The sequence below is a fragment of the Filicampus tigris genome, chromosome 18 (assembly GCF_054856515.1).
Source record: "Filicampus tigris isolate MCC_2025a chromosome 18, RoL_Ftig_1.0, whole genome shotgun sequence".
Taxonomy (NCBI): Eukaryota; Metazoa; Chordata; class Actinopteri; order Syngnathiformes; family Syngnathidae; genus Filicampus; species Filicampus tigris.
In genome coordinates, this window is record NC_141234.1 from 3252260 (window position 1) to 3273862 (window position 21603).

Here is a 21603-nt window from a genome sequence, read left to right on the forward strand (position 1 = left end):
ACATAATCATTTCTTGATTTATTGTAAATAAAGCGTAAAATATAACCTAATTACATGTGTAATTTTAAAATTAAATTAGTTCATTGCTTATCAAATTGAGTACAAATGAAAAATGAGCATACACTTTTACGATACCTATTTTGCATACACAGACCACGCAAGTTTGTCCAGTCGTGCTTGAGAGAGAAGGATTTTTTTGTTGTTGTTTTTTTTTGTTTGTACACTGGCTGTCAAAAAATGCCGTTTTGGTGACTATTTATTTTATTAATACTGATGTTAACGTGGCTGCTGATGAAATGCGAAGAAAGTGCAAAGGCTGCTTGTCTTGAATGTATTTTAAAACTGACGCCTGTTCAGAGTCATCAAAATGTTGTCCTCCATCTTGTTTTCAGCAAGAGTACAACTGTGGATAACTAAGCAGGCATTTTTTTGTGTAAATGTTATGTTGCTGATATTTATACTGAAGATTTATACATATATAGCTAAGTCCACCACTTCAGGACAAAGGCGTCCAAACGTAAAAGGAGTCATCTTTTGTACAGTTTTGCGGGGTGGCGTTAATCTAATGTGTTTAACACAATTAGGTTTTTTTTTGTTGTTGTTTTTTTTGTTTAAATATGCCTGTTTCTTGAGTGAAGACATACTTGGCACATTTTGGAAGGCTGTTCTCGTGGCTTATTTGTGCCAAAATTAAATCCATATAAAAGCAATCAAAAGTTGTTCTTGTCTCCCTGCTTGTCCTGTCTCATATTACGACTAAATATTTCTCGTTGTTAGAGTCCCACTGGTGGTTTGCGTAAGAATCACTGCCTAAATTTACAGTGAATCCCAGCATGCAGTCCTAACCTATTAGCAGATATTTTTTTTCAACATTTTGTGTAGAAGGATGTTTTTGTTTTTTTCAGATGGCAGTCAACCACCACCCCCCCTTTTTTTTTATGGAACATGCTTATTGATAGTTTATCTGCTTTTTTTTCTTTTTCTTAATTTTGTGTTTGATCAGGAGCTGGTTTCACTGTCCAAACGTGCAGTATTGTGCACATACAGGACTTCATAGCTTTAGCCACAAAGGTAACACATTCTATTGGCGAAAATTACATTTATAATAGCCAAAACGTTAATAGCTACGTTGGGAATCAAACAAATTTAGTTAGTAGAGCAACACATCACAACACGGGTAGACATGGACAAGTGCTTGGTTTGTATGATTTTTATTTTATTTATTTATTTATTTTAAATCCTCAACCTAAAACAATGTTGGCCACCTGAGGGCAGTATCCTGCATCTTTGAAGTGATGATCGGTGTTTTGAAATTGTAGTCACTGTCAGTGTCTTCAGTCAAAACGGACATTTTCTCGTTTTGGGACCTTGTCCCCTGTATAATTAAAAAAAACGGCCTGGATAGATTTTTGTTGTTGTTGATGCGGATTTTTTTTTTGTTTTGTTTTTTTGTCAACAGCTCTTTACCGGTGATGCTCTCTGCTTTCCATCAGCAGGTTCTCCTCATTTGGAAGTTAATTTTCAAACATAACTTTACTTCACATCACACTCCAGTATGGAATAAAAAAATCAGTTTATGAGTAGGCATAGATGATTAGAGGGGTGTGGGTGGTTGCTCATTTCCTTGGCGGTAATGGGGACCTGGTACAATGTGAGAGAGTCTTTATATTGGGGTGAATTGTTGTTATTTTTTGTGATAAGGATATTGCAATCCTTGAGCATGTATTCTTCCCTCTGCGATTCGGTATGGGGGCTGTTTTTAGATCAAAACACACTTTTCTCCTTTGGAGTCCAACAGGTTGTTGCTTTTGGTGAGAAAAAAAAAAAAAATCCCTGTATTGTCCCTGTACCAATGTGTTGTTATCGGGGAAGTTCTTTCTTAAAAATGTAGACATTTCAAGACGAAACTGTTTGAATCATTGGATCGATGAGTTTATTTTGCGGTATAGATCTTTGAAATCTGTGAGGAGTAAGAAAACCTTTGAATTTCTTTCATTGATCAAGAGACCTCGTTTACGGGAAATGGGCGGTACGTCTGAGTGGTGTGGAGGCGGGTTTCAAGCCAACATTGTGCTGTGCACATACAGGATTTCATAGTATTGGCCACAAAGGCATCGCATTCTCTTGGCAAAATGATGTTACAATGGCCAAATATGATCCAAAGTCATTGGCTGTGTTGGGATTCACGTTCTAAACTAACCAATGAGTTGCGATGGGCAAAATATCCTTAATATGAAAGGAGAGCAACACAAATGGACAAAAAGAGTTGTGCGTTCACTTTGTAAAACACACCATAAACAGCTTGAAGATTTTTGGGGAATTCTGCCAACCTGCTTTTTGTTTTCAATGAGTTAAGTTGAATGATCTGCCAATATAAACTGTAGCGATTATACAGTCGGGAATAAGTCATTTGGAAAACCATAGCTCAGCCTTAAAAGCTTTACCAAGTGCCCCTCTTTTCCACATCCAATACGGCGGCGACGTTAACATACGTTTAGCAATCAAAGTGGGCTCATGGACGTTTGCATCTCGACGGTAACGACGCACTCGGGTCACGTGATTTCAGAGAAAGCCAAACTAGCGCTTCCTTGCTGTAGTTACCGCTCGCTACCAGGAGGAGGGCGTCGCTGTTTTCACCACAAATCTCACAACCACTTGTGCTGCTTTTCACCCCATCTGACGTCTTCTCACACACACACACACACACACACACACACACACACATACATTTGCTGTCGTTTTAGCAACAGATGCAGCATGACGGAAGTGAACTGGTTTCCATTCGGGTCTAAAATGAATCGCTGCCATCAAACTCGAACGGGCACTATCCAGTTTGAGTGCTGCGTGACGTCTTCGCCACGCTGTACTTTGATTGGCTCAGGTGGGGTAGTCAAAAGCGAGTGCTGCGTGACGTCATCGCCACGCTGTACTCTGATTGGCTCGGGTGGGGTTGTCAAAAGCGCGTCCTACCGTTTTTTGTCATTTCGCGTCAGCCTTTCGGACGGGCAGCCGCCCCTTTGACTTGTTCGTTGCCCAGCTCGATGAAAACAGCAAAACAACTTTTGATGTCAGCTATGAATGTATTTTTCCTCTTTGTTGCGGCTGTACAAGTGCACAGCGTGACGCCTGGTAAGTGCGCTTTTTAAAATAACTTTATTATCCCATTGCTGTCGCTTGTCGCTCTTGATTTTGAGGCCAGGCCTCAAGTTTTTCATTTTCTTCATTTGTCCGCTGGGTAATAAAGTTGATCAACTTAAAAGACGACACAAATAAAGATGATGCACACCAGCATGGCAAATAAATATGAAATATGGAAAAGCTAACAGGCAGCCGTGAAATGTTATACTGTGTCATTCTAGAAATCACATTTATATTTCTTTGTCTGTTCGACGTGGGGGGTAATTGCTAAAACAATAGAGTTACACTTCAAATGCTCTAAGCCGTCACATTGTCACAAGTAGAAAAAAATCGAGTGTGGGTCGTCACTCTCACGGGCGGGGAAGGTTGTGAGAAACAATGCGCCGAGATCGAGATGATATCAATGACGTCAAGTGTGTCGACGTTCACACTGCAGGCAGAATTATTTGAAAGAGGAATTGCGCAAGATTGCTGAATGTAAAACAAGTGAATAAAACGGGGGTCATTTTCCTGTTTTTCTTCCAGCTGGTCACACGCTCGAGTATTTCCTGACAGCGTCCTCTCAAGTTGCAAAGCTACCCGAGTACTGGGAGGTCGCGTACGTTGACGGCGTTCCGATTTTGCACTACGACAGCAACGGCAGGAAAATGCAAATCAAACAGGACTGGGTGAACAAAATCACGGCAGACGATCCACACTTCTGGCAGAGAGAGACGCGGGGCAGTGTTATAAATGAGCAGGTCTTCAAAGCCAACATTGAAATTGCTAAAGAGCGCTTCAACCAAACTGGAGGTTTGTTTCCCTTCAACCTTCTTCTAATGAAATTCACCTGACGCGCTCAAACAAACACGTCACTGCTGGCTTCTCCTGTCGCTTCATCGTGTGTGCGTGCGATACTTTCAGGTGTTCACATGATCCAGGTGATCCATGGCTGTGAGTGGGATGACGAGACCGGTGAGGTTGACGGTTGGAATGACATCAGTTATGACGGAGAAGACTTAATATCGTTTGAGGCGAAGACGATGAGATGGATCGCAGCCAATCAACAAGCTGTCATCACCAAAAACAAGTGGGAACAAAGTGAAGGATTCAGTCAAAGCGTAAAGCATTTTCTCACTGAGATTTGTCCAGCTTTTTTGGAGAAGCATGTGAGCAATGGGAGGGACTTCCTGATGAGAACAGGTGCAGCGGCCTCTCACACCTTCGAGCCTCACACTCTCGCCATGGTTCGCCCTCTCACACCTTCTTTCATCCTGGCCCACGTGTCCGTCGTTCGCCTCTCGCCCTTTTGGCCATCTTCTGTCCTCTCACACCTGGTCTCCAATCTTTGGATGCCCCCCAGTGTTTGTACTCTTGCACGTTCGCTCCCCTCTTTCACTCATCCTCGCATGCTGTTTTCAGTTCCACATTCGAACCCACATACTCTCAAGATCCCTCACATATTTCTTCCATCCGTCCTTCTCCGCACATTTTCTCACGTTGTCTTCATGCCTACTCTCTTCAACTTTCATCCTCTCACAGGTTCATCATTCGCCTGTCCTGTTTTCCTTCCATCTTGAGTCACGTCACTCATTCTCTCATACTTTTCGCGTTTTCCTCTCTCACGTCTCTGTTGAATTTGCTCTCACATTTGCGCCGCCCTTTGTCCTCTCACACATTTGTCATTTTCCATCTTTCATCCTTTCACACTTTGTCTCCAGCTCTAGTCCTCTCAGACATTGTCGCAATGTTTCTCCCTCTCACACATTTTCATCGTCTTTTGTCCCCTTGCGACTTCCATTTCCTTTTTCTTCCCCTCTTTCTATCTTGCAGATTCTCCTTGTTGTCTCGTCCACATTTCTTTCCTTCTCTCGCACATTCTCTCCATCTTTGGCTCCTTCCATCTTTGCTCCCTCACGCCTTCTCTCCACCTCCGTGTGCAGAGCTTCCCACGGTGTCTCTGCTGCAAAAGACGCCTTCCTCTCCGGTCACCTGCCACGCCACCGGTTTCTACCCCAGGGCGTCGGCCCTATTTTGGAGGAGGGACGGCGAGGAGATCCACGAGGACGTGGAGATGGGGGAGACCCTCCCCAACCACGACGGAACCTTCCAGACGGCGGCCCACCTCAAAGTGGGGGTGACGCCCGACGTGGAGGGCAAGTACGAATGCGTGTTCCAGCTGGCCGGCGTCGAGGGAGACGTCGTCGTCAAGCTGGAGAGAGGAAGCGTCCTGAGCAACGCGCGCATCCAAGGTGACCGGCGCCCACCCGCTTGAATTGTCGCGTGTCGGGCACGGTGGCCGACCGGCGTCCTGACAGCAGTCGGTCACGTGTTTGTCTTCATCTCTTGCTTGCCTTGTGAAGAAGAAGAAGACCGAAAGAAGGCGGTGGCCATCGCTGTCTCCTTGGCGGTCCTCGCTCTGGCGGCGGCGGCGGCGGCGGCGGCGGCCGTCCTTGCCAAGCGTCACGCAACCAGACGAGGTGAGCGACACAAATGTTTGGCTGACCAAAGAGAAGATTTTTGGCCTCGTGCCGTTTGTGACGGAAAGTAATCTTCTCTTGTTTCTCTTTCATTTCAGCCAAATACTCTCAAGCTTGTGAGTAAATCCTTTTTCTGTTTCCTTAGAGTCAAAATAAACCAGGCAGTCCTCAGAAGGCCCCGTTTAGACCTTTGCCACCCAAGTGTGAACGAGGGGTCACTTGACGCCACAAAGTCGGCTATGTTACAATGCACGCATGAATATTGACGTTGACGCAGAACCTCCGTGAGAAGATGTCGATGTGCGAAAAATGTACATTCGTGCCTTGAGATATGAGTTGAATCCGTCCAGTGACCACGCTCGTAACTAGGGACGTAACGATTCACTCAAGCCCCGATTCGATTCGATTTTCAGTTCCCGATTTAAAAAAAAAATCCTTACCATGCTTGTCTCTGTGCTCAAGTGTGGTGCTGCAGCCATCCGCCAACGCAATAGGCAATGATGATTGGCGCGAGCGCATAATTTCATCAACACAAGCAAAATGTGGTATGCATCTGGAATGGGGAAAAAAAAGTTGAAAAATGAGGAGGACCTACATTTTTTAGCACTCTAAATGAGTATATTCTAATGACCTAGGTCACGAGAATGTTATGTTATGTCGGTTGTTAGGTAATTAATCGATTCGATTTTTTTTTTGGCATCGATGCGCATTTTAAGCAGTTTCAATCGAGTTTCGATGAATCGTCGTATCCCTACTCGTAACTTGAAACACTCGCACCTTGAATCCTCTTTTTCCAATGAAATGAACAGAAGTGCCATTAATCAGCTCCAGTATTCCCCAAAAACAAAAAATTGAGGAAAATAGCACTCCATAATATTGCATTAAAAATAAACATACAATAATGAGATCATGAAAGAGAACTTCAAAGTATGGAATTTTTTTGTCTCACTGATGATTGATGGTCATTGCGCTCCGGTCACCTCGGGCAGTTCAAGTCAGACAGTAACTGAGACGTCTCAACTCCTCTCAGCTCATTAGAACGGCGTAACATGCGCTGTTTCTACACAGAGGACAAAGAATATACAACCTGACTGCGTGTACTGTACAGTGGACACCCGCGAACATAAACGAAATAAGTTGTATGATAAAAAGACGCAAGGAGAACATTCATTCGGCGGTGAACGCCTGGGTGGAACAAATACTTTTCTCTCGAGTCTGAGTCGAGTTTTGAATTCACAGCTCGATGTGAATGCGCTCCCTCGGCCGTTTCCGACGATCTTGAGCCCGTCACCGAGTGAGACGCGGCAGCCGTCACCGAGTGAGTTAGCACACGCGTGATTTTCACATTCTGGAGATGGTTTTGGGAACATTTGGATGTGGATTCATGTGCACTATTTGCTCTGCTCTTCTTCCTCCAGGTGTTGGAACACAAGAGTGTCTCCTCCCGGGTACATTCTCATCACGCATGAGAGAACACAGCCGATTTGATCTTCTTCAAGTAGACGCTTATTGCAATTTAATTTGAAGTCATGCTCAAAGGTTTGGTTTTTTTTTTTTTGCTTGTTTGGGTGGGTTTTTTTTTGAACAGTTAATCGAGTTGCTTTCTTCTTTCTGTGTTGACCTGTTTGTCGGTTGAGTTTGTATGAAATCCTTGTATCGGGCAGTTGAATCATTCAAGAATTGAATGGAACTGAGTTGAAGACAAAATGCCATTGCACTGTCCTTCAAAAACGTGCTTGATTGTTTCACCAGGCCGTATATGCATTGCTCCGACCTTCCTTCTTGTTTGATTCCATTTCACATTTGAAGAGTTGTCGACGTTCTTTGTAATAATTCATACATGGAGATGGCAACTGCGGTGCACTACTTGGCTGCGACCAGCAGAGGCGCTGCCGAGTCACGCTCAACAGGCGTGCTGTCTCAACAAGCTCAGCGTGACGTCAGCGACGGGAGGATGAGCGACAGCCCTGCCCGCTGGAAATGTTTTGTTAATTTCTCATTCGTGATTCTGGGACACGCCCAGAATCATGTTTGTAACTCTGTGGAAATGCCAATAAATTCTATTGGACTCTAGAGCGACTCCCTCTGTCGAAATGTTTATATCTCGACTTGTGACTTATTTCTACACTCTTGCAGTATGCCAAGACTCTCATCCTGATTTTGGCCTGTTTTACTCCCTCTTCTCTCTCTTGCGTCAACTGGGAGTGCATTTTAAGGCACATACAAACAAACAATGAATTGCTCACCGGCCAATGGGGGCGCAGGACATGTACAAACAATGCAAGTAATTATGAAACGTGGTATTGTACACTGTAAAAACAGTTGGGTTAAAAATAACAACATTTGGGGTCAAAAGTGGACCGATCGACAACTTGGGGCCAAAAAAATGGATGGTTTGTACAGAACAACCCCCAAAAGTGGCCTGTTTTATATCAAACAAAGCAAGAAAGTGGGTCAAATGGACCCAATTTGTGTATCGGTCCATTTTTGACCCAAAATGTTATTTTTAACTCAACAGTTTTTAGAGTGTATATGATTGACAGTAAATACTCATTTTTAGTTTGCATCTCAGAGTCTGTCCCACGCTGCAATACTTCTGCTTTTATGAGTTGCTTTTTTTTTTTTTTTTTTCAACGCAATTCTATGTACTTATACTTACTCCAAGTAAAACGTGTGAGTACTTTTGCCAAATTTATATGAACCCATTGAGGCTTCCCGGTGACTTGTTGCGCAATGACAACGCAATCAAACCGCGAGCTATACTTTGACTTTGACTTTCACTTTCATGTTCAACGCGCCGGAGTCCTGACAATCGACGTTTTGGTTTTATTGGGGCTCGTCCTGCAGCCTCGTGAGGAGGAAGACGCAGCCGGGTTCGGAGAGCATGTTGGACCGGTCGGCCGCACGATCCGAGGAGGTGCAAACCGGGGTGAGTACGTTCACGCACGCACGCACGCACGCACGCACACGGACGCACACACACGCATTGGTGATTGTTAAGAGCTGATGTTATTTGAATGATTTAGAGCTGTTAATAGTACATGCCGTGAAATTCGGAATGTGTTCGACCACATTTCATTCGGAAGATCAGTTGTCGTATTTAACTGAAAACGGACAGCATTAGTTGTGTCGTCTCAGTGGACACTTTATTTTATTCTGGCTATCATTTTAGCACGCATCTTCCTGTTTGTTTGTTTGTTTTTTTGTTCACAAACAGGATTTGGAAGCTGTTTTTTGTGTTGCCTCCAAGTCCCTATCCTCATTTTTCAAAAGTCAGGCTTTGTATGTCTGGCTCACAGCACCAAAAGGTTTTAGGTTGTGAGCTCCTTCTTGCGCGGAGTTTGCATGTTTCCCCCGCGTCCTCGCACATTCCGCAAACAAGCATGTGAGCCTGTTTGAGGGGGAGGTCCTGTCTCATGCAAGTGCGCGACTGAGCCAAAGGCGAGTTCAGCTTTTGTTACAATAGCGAAGGTACGGCGCGAAAGCGTGAATGAATTCAGTGCCAACAAAACTCGATGCAGCTCTGCCTTTCGGCTTTGACGTGATCGGGTTTTACACAGTGCTGTCCTGCCCGGCTCTGGATATTTGGCTAGCGTCGCTGCCGAGCCAGGGGCGAAGAAACTCAGCATAGGGGCGGAGTTATGCAAACGAGCCTCGCTGTAACATCACAATGGGGCAAAAGTTGATAAACTGGCAAGCTCATTAAAGCAAATGTGTACTCTGAAAACATTGCAAGCGTTAAAATGTGTCGAAATCACCGTACGTAGTGTCGTGTCCGTGCGCTAGATTACGTGCCTGTGCGTTTAAGAGGCGGGGCCTGGAGGGGCGGCATTGGCGGGTCGATGTGTTTCAATGTTCACCTATCCTTCGATAAATGTCTGATTGCGGCTCCCCTTTCCCACATGCGAGTGTACTGCGGGAAACCAAAATAAAATCACTTTTAAAAATACACAATATAGCGGGCCGCCGACAATCAACGCAACTCACTTGGGTGCTTAATTTCACACCTGATGGATGGGACACTGCTGACAATACCTATTTGCGTAGCCTGACATAACATGTTGTCTTTTTTGCTTGGCAGACGACAATCATCGCCACGGAGTTCGATGGCGGGGTCGTGCTGGGCTCGGACTCGCGCGTCACCGCGAGGTGCGCCCCCACTGCCTCCCCGGCAACGCACGCATGCCCACTTTTAAAATAGTCGTTTTCATTTCGATCGAAAACAAAACAAAAAACGTTTATCCTTTAAGAATTGAAGAAGTCTGCGTCGTACTGTGACTGAAAGACGCCGTCAAGTGAATTCAAAGACTAGTTTGCCACTGGATGATACATTTTCTTGTAGATAATTGCTGGAAAACAACAACAACAACAACAACAAAAAGTGGGCAGAACAGCTAGGTGCCATTTCTGAAATTCTCAATCCAAGAGGTGTTGCCGTGGATAAGCCTGCCGCCCATCCTCCGAGTGAGGCGCCACCAGAGGCTTGTTAGCTCGCAAGCTAGCTGCCGGCTAGCGACTCTTGTCATTTGGCCTTCAGCAGCTTCATGCCCCTTTCTGAAGAATTGTTCACTATTTGCCAAACGGACGCTTACTGTGAAGTGAGTAGATCTAAAACTGAAAAAAAAACAAAAAAAAAAAATCGATGCTAACCGCTTTGTTAGCATCAAGCTAGCGGGCTATTCCGAAAGCAACATTGTTTTCAGTGTAATTGTTCATTTTATGTTATGTTTGACAATGAACTTTTAGTGGCATTAATCTGCTTTGAAGCCCCTTTTCGAGCGCTTGTATTTAATCTGCGGTATCTGTCAATCCAAACGACGACCCGTATCTCTAAGAACCTGTAAATCAGACTACCGGAGTCTCGAGGCACCACAGGATGACCGTGCGCTGCATGGCGAGCAACTCACTGTGTCGCCCGTGCAGCAATTCCGTCGTGAACCGCGTGATGAACAAGCTGATACCCTTCCACCCAAAGATCTACTGCGCTCTCTCCGGCTCTGCGGCGGATGCTCAGACGGTTGCCGATCTGTCCCGCTATGAGCTGCAGGTTCACAGGTATGCAAATAGAACAGCCTTTGTTTGGTAAGCTTCCATTTCCAATTGGCGATTGAAAACTGAAATATGAAAAATGGAGTCTTTTTTTTTTTTTTCTTAGTCAGTCCACCAAAAAATATACATATATTTTTTAAAAGGACAGATTTTCCACATTTTAATTTCCGGCTCAGATGAAGATTACGAAGTTGAATAGCGAGGAAGTGAATGACATTGTTTTTATCCGGTCGTGTCGATACGGTACACGTTCGCGCAATATCTTCTGTCTTTTACTCTCGGCAGCTTGGAGATCGAAGAGGAGCCGCGGGTGGTTGCCGCCGCAACCCTGGTGAAGAACACGTCGTACCGCTATCGGGACGAGCTGGCCGCTAGTCTCATCGTGGCCGGCTGGGACAGAAGAGGCGGCGGGCAGGTCAGAGGATGGCCGCCGCGTGTGCATGTTGTCGCAAACGTCTACAACAAGGGTGTCCACATTTTTTCTTCCGGGGTCGTATTCCAAAAAAAAAAAAATAAATAAAATAAATAAAATGCAAGGTCGCAAGATCCGCTTTGACATTCTTAAACGTGAATCGATCAAACATGCTGAACAACACAGCAATGTGTACCAAGCTAACCAGCTTTAAATCAGTGTTTACTTGAGGATGTTTAATGCGGTATGTTAAAAATCGGACGTTAAAACAGACTCCCCTTCGTCTACGATCAATTCAGCGGGCTTTACAACATAAGGACACACGTCAAAGATAAGTCACCCCAAAATGTCCAACAAAGAGGAGTAAGCGATGTTAACTTCGCCGGCTGGGCCAACATGAGCTCACCTTCGTGTCAGTTGGCCATTTAATCGAACGACCATAAAGTCATTGACTTTATTGCATTAAGGCTGGGAATAAGTCACTCGTGTTTGCCATAAATCGGTCCGAAGTCCTTCAGCCGAATGATGAAGATGAAGAATGATATGATGGTACTTCAATTGGTATCGTGAAATGTAATAATTGACATTTGTGTGGGGAATCTGCACCCCTGCCATGAAGACAAAGGAGCTTTTAAGCACTTTGCCAGGAAACAACAGGAGAGATTCTTGAGATCAAGCAAGTAGGACACTGTCATTGTTCTCATGTCTCCGTAGTAAGAGGAGGATACTAAATTGGAGCTCATTCGTACAAAGTGACTGCGAGTGTCATGTACTGTGGCGACGCTGAGACTGAGAAGAATAGATTCTTTCGGTGAACAGGAGCAGCAGGGCGAGCAGGCAGAACACCGGCCACACCCAGCAAACGTCAAAACGAAAGCAAAAGCCCGGGGAAGCAAAAGCCCGGGGAAGAAAACGCCGGCACATCTACTACAGCGGTGCCTGGAGAACCCCGTTCAGCTCACTTTTTCAATAAGTAGCAGGTTGGCTAATATTGAGCAAATGAATCCCGAAAGGGACTTCAAGCTGTTTAGCGCTTACTCCAAGTAAAAGTTGACTGTCAAACTAAACGTCAAACAAAGAGCATGACACATTTGTTATTGCCAGATGGGGGTGGTTTGCATCAATGGCGGGTTGACTTTTATATTCTTACCCACAGCTAGTTCTGATTTGAGATATTCAGGGCAATTCTATTTTAAGCGGCGCAGCACTTTGCCGCAGCGACGGAACGTATTGGCCGGTTACATGCGAGGCAAGTCGTTGCACGTGACCTTGCTCAGCCAATCAAGTCTGCATCTGAGACTCGGCAATTGCAGACAGTGAAAGTCGACATCAGGGGAACGCTACTCAGCGTGAAAGTTGAGTTCAAGCGCAAGAGAGGTAAAAAAGGACAGAAAATGACCGATAAAGGACATTCGGGAACAAATGGCGCTCTCCCCCTCCCAAAAATCTAAATGGAACGGCCAGTCGGGTTCGTTTCTACTTTTGGAGTTAACTTGACTTGACACATTAACGCATTAACTTGCGTGACACTTGAAAGTTAAGACTTCAAACGGATTAGTCGCACCTCTGCTTGACGTCTTCCTCTGTCCTGTGGCAGGTGTTTTCCACGCTCAGCGGCGCCCTGTTGCGACAACCCTTCGCCGTGGGGGGCTCCGGCAGCACCTACGTGTACGGCTATGTGGACGCCACGTATCGCTCCGGCATGAGCAGAGACGAGTGCCAGCAGTTTGTCCTTAACAGTAAGTGACGCCTTCCTGGTGACGCCAGCTGGGACGTGAAGAACTCGACCCAAACGCGGCTCCGAGCCGTTTCATGGCGCTCCCGGTTGGCCATCAAACTAAACACAAATCAAAGAAAAATGCCACACGTATTTAAAGCAACTGCATACCTTTGCCTTTAAAATCTTATAGCTTCACGCTAACACATAAAGGGAAACGCCACAAGCGGGCTAACCAATAGCATCTTTGTGGCGGCGTTGTAACGCTTTACATCATGAATATTTGAACGCAAACGCTGCATGGAGACAGGCAATTTAACAATTTGGGTATATATTCTTTATCTTCTGTAAAGAACATAATATTGCGGCAGTTTACAGAGTCACTTACAGAAGTTGTGAAATTCTTCTCAAGTCAAGTATATAGTGTGATATTTTCCTTATTGAAAATAACATTACAAATATTTGGGTCGGGTTTTTTCATAGAGGCTGGCATTTCCATTTGATTCTGTCAAGGCACGACAGTGATAGATAGCAAAAAAAAAAAAAAACAAACAAAAAAACCCCACACACAACAGAGGGAAAAAAGCAGCCAGGAACTTCAAAGTTAAACAGGAAAACGAATCACAAAAATGGTTTTCTCTCTCTTTTCTCAGCCCTCACTCTGGCCATGAACCGGGACGGCTCCAGTGGAGGCGTGGCCTACCTGGTCACCATCGATGAGCACGGTGCAAAGGAGAAAGTCATTTTAGGGAATGACTTACCCGCCTTCTTTGACAAGTGACACATGCCGATACGACATGAACCCTTTGGTGTCTGTAACTAAATCTTAGTTCAGACGGTGTAAGATCACATTGCATCAAAAGTCTCTTAAATAAAGGCGTCTTATCGTCTGTCAAATTTGTCCCCGCTAATGCAAAGAAACTTACACAGAAGTCAACAGTAACTATTCTCACTTTTCTGTAGTCCTCCATCATGCAGACTGATTATCTTTGTGTTTAATCCCAATAAATCGTTTGCAAACATCTACTTTGACCTAGGAAATGATGAATATTTTTCACTGATTTCAGACATGTTACAGACCAAACCAGTAAATGAATCTTTGTACGTTTTCTGCAGTCAATTAGAGATAGTGTCCTATTTTGAATAATAAAGGAAGGACATTTGGATTATTAAAAAAAAAAATCGAATTCATCAATTAATTTAAAAAATGACAGATGAATCGATTATTCAAATACAAGTTAGTGAACAGCTCTAAAATGGAATCATGTGCAGCTAATCCATGTAGATTGGAATCGGTATCGTGTGAGGTCACAAGATCATGATTATCTCTTATTTTTAAAGTCAACCCAAACATATTTTTTTTTCAAGAATATGTTCTATGCAAGCCCACTGGTTGAAACAAGGAATTCTGATAAATCTCGCATTTGTGGAATAAGAGTTATTCGACCGGTTCTTAGCCATCATTTTGTCACTTCTGTCGACTGAAAATGACATCACAACTGCTCAAATAACGACCAATCACGGCTGACCTGTTTTCTCCAACTGGGCCGTGACGTGAGCCCTGAGCAGTTTTGCTGCTTAACTCATATTGCACAAACGCAATTCTAACCAGAATGCCGTGTTTCAACTAGTGGGCCTGCTGGGAACATATTCTCGAGAAAAAAAAATGTGTTTGGTTGATTTCCACTTTAATGTAGAATGTTTAGAATAATGTTAATGTTTAGAAACAAATCTCTGAGTTCACTTTACAGGGTCTTTGAAATGAATCTTGCTTATCAGAACAGGAAATGTTGACCTGGTAACGTTTGAGACATGTCATCGAACGCATATGTATCAGAAGGGGAATATCAGAAGAGGAAGTGTTCCAGTGAAGTGAAACCGAAAACAGATAAGAGTTGCTGCGGGTAGTTCGACACGCGGGCTGCATGTCCTTGAAAATGGGGAGAAAGAGTTCGACGCTTCGCCGAGCTTTTGCTGCCCTTTTTGCGCTCGTCGCGGACGCCTGCCTGGTTCAAGCCGCGGCGCCGGTGGTGAGCGCGGCGAGTTTATTTTGGCTGTCGGTGTGGCTGCTCGCGTTTCTCCGGTGTTGTTTGGCGCTGGCCGCCTTCTCCCTGCTCAACCTCGGGGAGCTTGCCGCGGCGCCGGCTCGTTTCCTCGCCTTGCACAGCGCGCTGCCCGCCGCCCTGGAGAGCTTCGCCGCCGCCGCCGCCGCCGCCGCCTGGCGCCTCGGGGACCCCCCGTGCGGCGCGACGATGACGGCGGGGGCGACTGGGGTCGCGCGCTACTGGATGATGTGCGCCGGGGCCTCGCTGGCCGCGGCGTTGTTTTGGGAAGTCGGCGTGCCGGACTCGAATGGCCGAAAAGAGAAGCAACAAAAGCCAAGAGCTTTGTTCATGAGGGTTGTTCGCATGTACAGGCCGGACTTGGCTCTGCTGGTCGGAGGCGTTTGCTTTCTCACCCTGGCTGCCGTCTGTAAGTATACGCCATAGCGATGACGATGACGATGATGATGATGATGATCATGATGAAGAGGGGGTCGAAATGAGCGATATTACTGTATCACGTAATATGCAGTGGTACCTTGACTTACAAGTTTCATTCGCTGCATGGGTAAATATACTTGTCATAAAACATAAGAGAATGTAAAGAAATACGACATAAGAACTACCCACTGAGGGAATTTATCTGTGTGTGTGCGCGTGCGTGGGTGTGTCTCAGGTGAGATCCAGGTCCGGTTTTACACGGGCAAGGTAATTGACAACCTGCGTGACGATTACGTGCCACATGAGTTCTTGTCAGCACTGCTTCTGATGGGCGTGTTCTCAGTGGGAAGGTGAGAACATGCACCCTGACCGCCAAAATGTCAGACCCTGTCATAATCCCAACGCTACTGGAACATAATGAGCACTAAACGCCATAGGATTTAAAAAGTTGCCTGTTTTCCAGAAACAACATCTTTCCTATTTTTTTCCTGAGAAGAGGTTGCTTTATTGTGTGTTTTCCGATTGCCCTTATGTAGGTACGCCACTTCGTATGAGAATGATATGGCATCATTTGTCACAAATCATTTGTGGGCCCAAGTTAAGGTGAATGTCCGTCCCGTTTTTGTTTGAGCAGCTCGGTGGGCACAGGCAGCAGAGGGGGTTTCCTTAAGTGGGCCATGAGCTCCTTCAAATGCAGAGTGCAAGGAAATCTGTTTCAGGCTCAGACCAAACAGGAGATTGCGTTTTTCGACACCACAAAGATAGGTAAGGCATGATAACAGAGAGCTTGATAGACAAAGACTGCACAGCGAACAAGCTGCCATCTCTCTCTCTCCGACCCGCACCAGGGTACTGTTTCCTAAAAATGAATATATTTCGATTTCTTCCGGGTGCAGGTGAGCTCACCTCTTTGCTTTCCAAAGACATCCCCCTGATGGCGGAAACGGTTTGTCTGAACATCAACGTTCTGCTGAGGACCCTGATCAAGACGGTGTACACGCTGAGCCTCATGTTGAAGCTTTCGTGGACGCTAACATTTTTAGTGCTCTTGGAGGTCCCCGCCACCGGCCTCCTACAGACCATCGCCAACAAACACCGCCAGGTAAAGCAGACAGACCGATCGGATCCCCTGATTGTCACGAGCTCGGTTCAGTCCCATCCCACGGATGACTTGGGCCGGTTGAATTTGACGAGCCGCCCAGCCCGACGAATGACCGACCGTGCCTTTGCAGCGGCTGACGCAAGCCACGCACGACTCCGCGACCGCGGCAAACGAGACGGCCAATGAGATCATCTCGGCCGCTCGGACGGTGCGGAGCTTCAACGCGGAGAAACTGGAGGCCCGTCGCTATGACAACCGGCTGATGGACACGCACAGGCTCAAGACCCAACGAAACACTGTCCAGGTTGTGTCCCTTCTGGCGCAAAGGGTGAGATGCCGGTAACCATTTTGGAGAGGCCCTCGGCAAAACTGGATTTCGGCGGCGGGGGCCTCTGTTTCGGCCAATAATATCGATTATTGACCTCTCTCCTATCAAGTCATGACAGGAGTGCGACACTCCAAGAGCAGACCGAGCTTGATTTGCGCATATCTGTGTGTGTGTGTGTGTGTGTGTGTGTGTAGCTGATAGGTTTGGCCATTCATGTGCTGATGCTGCGGTATGGCAGGCTGTTCGTCCAAAGCGGCCAGATGACCACCGGGAACTTGATCTCCTTCATTCTCTACCAGTCAGACATCGGAAGCAACGTCAGGGTATCGGCGCCGAAAAGCTTATGTCATAAAGCAGAGGTCTTTCAACCGGTGTTCCCCTGGGGTCCGTAAAAGTGCATGCCTGCGCGTAATAAAGCAGTTACTCCTCCCTATTCAAAGAGGGAAATCTACCCAAACGTATTTTTTTCAAGAATATGTTCCGAGCAGGCCCACTCGTCGAAACACGGCATTCTAATTCACATTGGGTTTGCGGGATATGAGTTCGGCAGCAAAATGCACTCGTTTTTCGCCCTCTCTGTGGGCGGCCATTTTCACAACGGCCGGCCAATCGCGTCTCGGACTCAGAAAACAGGTCAGCAGTGATGGGTTGTTACCTGAGCAGTTGCGATGTCACTTTCGGTCGATAGAAGTGACAAAATGGCCGCCCCCGGAGATGGCGAAAAACGAGTGGATCGACCCTTATTCCACAAACGCAATTGATCAGAACGCCTTGTTTCAACTAGTCGGCAGGCACGGAACATATTCTTGGGGGAAAAAAAATGTTTAATGGATCTGGTATGATTATGGCCTATCGCCACATAAATCCAACAGCTCCGCAAGAATAAAGTCGGGTTTAGCAGAGTTGCCTGTGCATTGTGGGTCATGTGGGCGCGGATAACGTAGGTACACTCCTCATATTGGGAATGTCTCGTGCCAGACAATGATCTACATCAGCGGCCACATGCTGACCTCGGTGGGCGCCGCCGGTAAAGTCTTTGAGGTTCTGGATCGCCAACCTCGGATCAGGACGGATGGGAAACTCGCACCCGAGTGCCTTGCGGGACACGTCATCTTCCGCCATCTCAACTTTGCCTATCCGGCACGCCCCGATGTGGCGGTGCTGCAGGTGGGCGTCACAATGGAGCTCTTGGTTTTTGTTGAGGACGTTTCAACGTCACTCACCAGGGACATAAATCGGTGGACGGCAGTGGCCTGCCTTCAACCTCTGTGAGCCTTTATTTTTGCACTGTACTCAATTCAAAACGTCTTTGTCGTCAGGACTTCTCTTTGGAGCTGCCAGCGGGTCAGATGACGGCGCTGGTCGGTGTGTCCGGAGAGGGAAAAAGCACCTGCGCCAGTCTGCTGAAGCGCTTGTACGAGCCGCAGGACGGACAAATCCTGCTGGACCATGCCAAGCTGGAATCGTACGACTGCCGCTATCTCGGCAAGAAGGTGAAAGCCCAAAGCAAAATTGTCGTTTTTTTATCCGATAACTGACTAGTATGGCTGCAAACACTACTTGTTTTCGGGTTTGGATCTTTTGGAACGGGACGAAGGCGGAAGGCGGTCCCACACGTTAGGTGAGAGACATGTTGTCTCAGTTGGCTGAGGCCAGTATTTTACATTTGAAAAATCTCACAGCATGCCAAAATACAAAAATGTCAAAAAAGTTTTTATGTGGACATAATCATGATCTCGTATCATTTTCCTCACAAATTCATTTTTCGCATTCCAAGTCCACAGACGGCCATGTGTACTCGTTCATCCTGTTTTTAACATTGAAACGTGCGTCAGTGCCACCTACAGGACTGGAGTCAAACGGCCACAATCCGAACGACAGTCTATTTGTGCTTTGACAGATTGCGGTGGTCAGCCAAGAGCCGGTGCTCTTCTCCGGCTCCGTCAGGCACAACATCGCCTACGGTCTGGAGGACTGCTCTTTGGACGCCATCCAGGAAGCGGCGCACCGGGCCAATGCCCACCATTTCATCACCCAGCTGGAGAAGGGCTACGATACCGGTGAGCAGAAGTGGACTTAAAGTGGAAGTCAACGCAAAAACTTTTTTTGTTTTGTTTTTCAAGAGTATGTGCTATGCCAGCCCACTCGTTGAAACAGGGCATTCTGATAAATATTGCATTTGTGGAATAAGTGTTAATCCACTCGTTTTTAGCCGTCTGCGGGGGCGGCCATTTTGTCGCTTCTATCGACTGAAAACGATATCACGACTGCTCGCGACGACCACTCGCGGCTCCGTTTGGGAAAACAGGTCAGCCGCGATTGGTCGTTGTGAGCAGTTGCGATGTCGTTTTCAGTTGACGGAAGACAAAATGGCCGCCCCCGGAGATGGCTAAAAACGAGTGCGTTTTGCTGCTTAACTTATATTCCACAAACGCAAAATTAATCAGAATGCCGTGTTTCAACGAGTGGGCCTGCTGAGAACATATTCTTGAAAAAAAAAATGTTTGGGTTGACTTCCGCTTTAAGGCTTATGTAACCGGAGCTCATTTTGAGACTCGGGGCTTGCGTGGCTAAAATTTGTCTTGGTATTGCTGAGGCTCGACTTGAACTAGATGACATGACAATTCTTGCCTGTTGACGTTTAAAATTGCTTTCAAGAATTGAAAAAAAGGTTCAATTCGGTTTTCGGCGCTTGATATTTGGTGAGGACCCGGTGCGAATTTTGACCGAGTAAGTTGCTTAGTTAAAGCTTAAAAGTTTCAAACTTGACTTACTTTTGACTTGCACGCTTCCACCTCTGCCGGCGAGCGTGTGCGGTGTTAAGACGGAGAAGCGCGTGTCGGCCGGAGCGCTGGACTGATGATTTGATTGTCTGTCAGAGGTTGGTGAGGGGGGCAGCCTGCTGTCCAAGAGCGAGCGGCAACGCGTGGCCATCGCTCGAGCGCTGGTCAGACGGCCGCAGGTTCTCATCCTGGATGAAGTAACCAGCTCCCTGGATGAGCAAAGCGAAAGCAAGGTACAGTCAAGAAGGGATCGAATCACGAAGAAGAAAAAAAACCCACAAGCTTCTGACGTATTCTCCCAAAACACTCAGCGCCGTCTCAAACTCATCTTACGACATTAACCTAAATTCAAAATAAAAGCGTGACAAAAGTTTACGATATCCACTGTCGTGAATGTTTGTCTCACCCGGCGCAGGTCCTGCAGGATCTGCTGAGGCGCTCGGACCAAACCGTGCTGCTGATCACTCACAGGCTGAAGACTATCGACAAGGCCGACCAGATTGCGGTGATTGGCGGCGGTGGCGTTGAGGAGCGAGGAACCCACCGCCAGCTGATGGACCAGAAGGGAATATATTGTAAAATGAGAGAGAAGATAGCCGCCGCGGGAAGCTAACGTGACACCAATTCGGTTGGCGTACTCACTATCAGAAGCTCTGACCAACACATTCGCAACCGGGATTGTAATATAATATTGGTTCCATCAAACTGTATTCATTTATTCCCAATGGTCTATTCGCTTCATTTTGTAGAGTTTTTCTTGGCTGAAGTGCTTTCAGTACGTAGATTTGGTGAGTTTATTTTTTTTTTTCCCCCCACCAAATCAGATTCCAGACTCTGTGTGTTGCCGTGTCAATATAATATGCCCAGGACTTTTACAATCGGTAGCTGATGGCCCTCGATTTTTATCGTCCTCTGGTTGGTCAGCGCAAAACTTGTTACAGCCACTTCGACTGGCAAAATACCGTATGTCTGTAGTGATCCGCACATATTACTTTCAATAAAAAAAATCCACAACTATGGTGAGTATAATGTACGGTATTTTGGTTTGGTTTGGTTTTTGTAGGACTACATATTTGTTTTTGGAGAACTATTTCTTTTCTGCAGTAAAATGTCTCAATGAAATCAATGAACCAGTCATGTCAAACATAAATGTCCTGCACTATATCTACAAGTGTTTGTCGGTGAAAACCTCTGACTTGACATTTTTCAACTAGTCCCACGCTACTGTAGTTAGTTGGTTCAAGACAAAACTTTGAAATTGCACCAACGAACACCAACGTTAGTAAGATCGGAAGATGTCAAGATCTCCTACTAAAAATGTTTTGTTTCAAGAGCACTGGATCTCAGACCAAAAATAAAAGTTTGAAGTTTAGAATATCTGACCAATAGTTTTAGTAATTGTACAGGTACATTTTGCATACTTTTCATTAGCGCGTTGACATTTCACAGTACAGGACAGCAAACTGGAGATATTCACCGGATGTAATAAAATAATGATTCCAAATGATATCATTTCAAAAATAATTACAAATTATTTCATTTGACATATCGAGTAAATTTGTCTACCCCCTAATCAAGATTGTTTGAACTAAAAATTAAAATGTTATCATTCTCACACCGTAAAATGCACATTGATGGCTTTATCTCCCGGCACGCTTGCAATAAAACGCTTGGATGGCCTTTGCGGAGTGGCCTTGAAAGTGGAGAGCCAAGACAACAAGTGCAGCTTTTTGAATTAGTTAAACTCATCATATACGGCTGCAAGCATGACACAACGCAAGCGTCCTGTCGTTGACGCATTTCACGCTTACTTGGTTTGCATCGCATTGGCTTCGTTTGTGTTTTCCTGCTTGAGGAGCAACTATGCAGGTTTGAGGTCATGGTTTTGAAAACCTGGTGACGCCAAGCCAGTTACAGTATTAGTGTCCGCTGAAAAAAAAAGGCATGAGGGAGGTGGAAAAAGCATGGTTTCGTAGCGCCATCTAGTGATCATGGACAAACGTTTGTGTTCTGGGGCCACATTTGAGTTTGAAAACAGCCATGTCATTCGGAAATAAGGTTTAAAAAAAAAAAAAAAAAAGAGAGAGAGAAACGAAGAGAAAAGGATCACATGTAAGTTTTCGTCATTAATT

General features: G+C 45.8%; 3 protein-coding genes across 11 annotated transcripts; all 3 read left to right on the forward strand.

Annotated features, from left to right (window-relative positions):
- The first annotated feature begins 2961 nt into the window (after window positions 1-2961).
- LOC147132000 (major histocompatibility complex class I-related protein 1-like) lies at window positions 2962-7670 on the forward strand. 5 transcript variants are annotated; one of them, XM_086015058.1, is made up of 8 exons: window positions 2962-3129; window positions 3664-3930; window positions 4042-4320; window positions 5061-5369; window positions 5481-5597; window positions 5696-5713; window positions 6837-6915; window positions 7016-7670. In XM_086015058.1, exons 1-7 carry the CDS (start codon window positions 3042-3044, stop codon window positions 6893-6895), a joined length of 1137 nt encoding a protein of 378 aa, XP_085871184.1. In that variant the 5' UTR covers window positions 2962-3041; the 3' UTR covers window positions 6896-6915; window positions 7016-7670. The 5 variants fall into 5 exon arrangements, 4 of the variants coding, with proteins under 4 accessions (XP_085871184.1, XP_085871182.1, XP_085871183.1 ...); XM_086015056.1 differs by lacking the exon at window positions 6837-6915; XM_086015057.1 differs by lacking the exons at window positions 5696-5713; window positions 6837-6915; window positions 7016-7670 and adding an exon at window positions 5745-6803.
- Window positions 7671-8226: 556 nt separating this feature from the next.
- On the forward strand, window positions 8227-13807 carry LOC147132001 (proteasome subunit beta type-9-like). Of its 4 annotated transcripts, none has more exons than XM_086015086.1 (6): window positions 8227-8526; window positions 9679-10195; window positions 10573-10652; window positions 10932-11061; window positions 12656-12797; window positions 13429-13807. In XM_086015086.1, the coding sequence occupies exons 2-6, from the start codon at window positions 10142-10144 to the stop codon at window positions 13554-13556; spliced, it is 534 nt and encodes a 177-aa protein (XP_085871212.1). In that variant the 5' UTR covers window positions 8227-8526; window positions 9679-10141; the 3' UTR covers window positions 13557-13807. The 4 variants fall into 4 exon arrangements, with proteins under 4 accessions (XP_085871212.1, XP_085871210.1, XP_085871213.1 ...); XM_086015084.1 differs by having other exon boundaries at window positions 9679-9746; window positions 10521-10652; XM_086015085.1 differs by having other exon boundaries at window positions 8229-8526; window positions 10433-10652.
- Window positions 13808-14377: 570 nt separating this feature from the next.
- Window positions 14378-20488, forward strand: tap2a (transporter associated with antigen processing, subunit type a). 2 transcript variants are annotated; one of them, XM_086015003.1, is made up of 12 exons: window positions 14378-15247; window positions 15494-15608; window positions 15722-15790; window positions 15893-16023; window positions 16155-16360; window positions 16491-16688; window positions 16883-17011; window positions 17667-17855; window positions 18008-18181; window positions 18589-18748; window positions 19568-19704; window positions 19887-20488. In XM_086015003.1, the coding sequence occupies exons 1-12, from the start codon at window positions 14701-14703 to the stop codon at window positions 20082-20084; spliced, it is 2253 nt and encodes a 750-aa protein (XP_085871129.1). In that variant the 5' UTR covers window positions 14378-14700; the 3' UTR covers window positions 20085-20488. The 2 variants fall into 2 exon arrangements, with proteins under 2 accessions (XP_085871129.1, XP_085871130.1); XM_086015004.1 differs by lacking the exon at window positions 15722-15790 and having other exon boundaries at window positions 14380-15247.
- Window positions 20489-21603: the final 1115 nt, after the last annotated feature.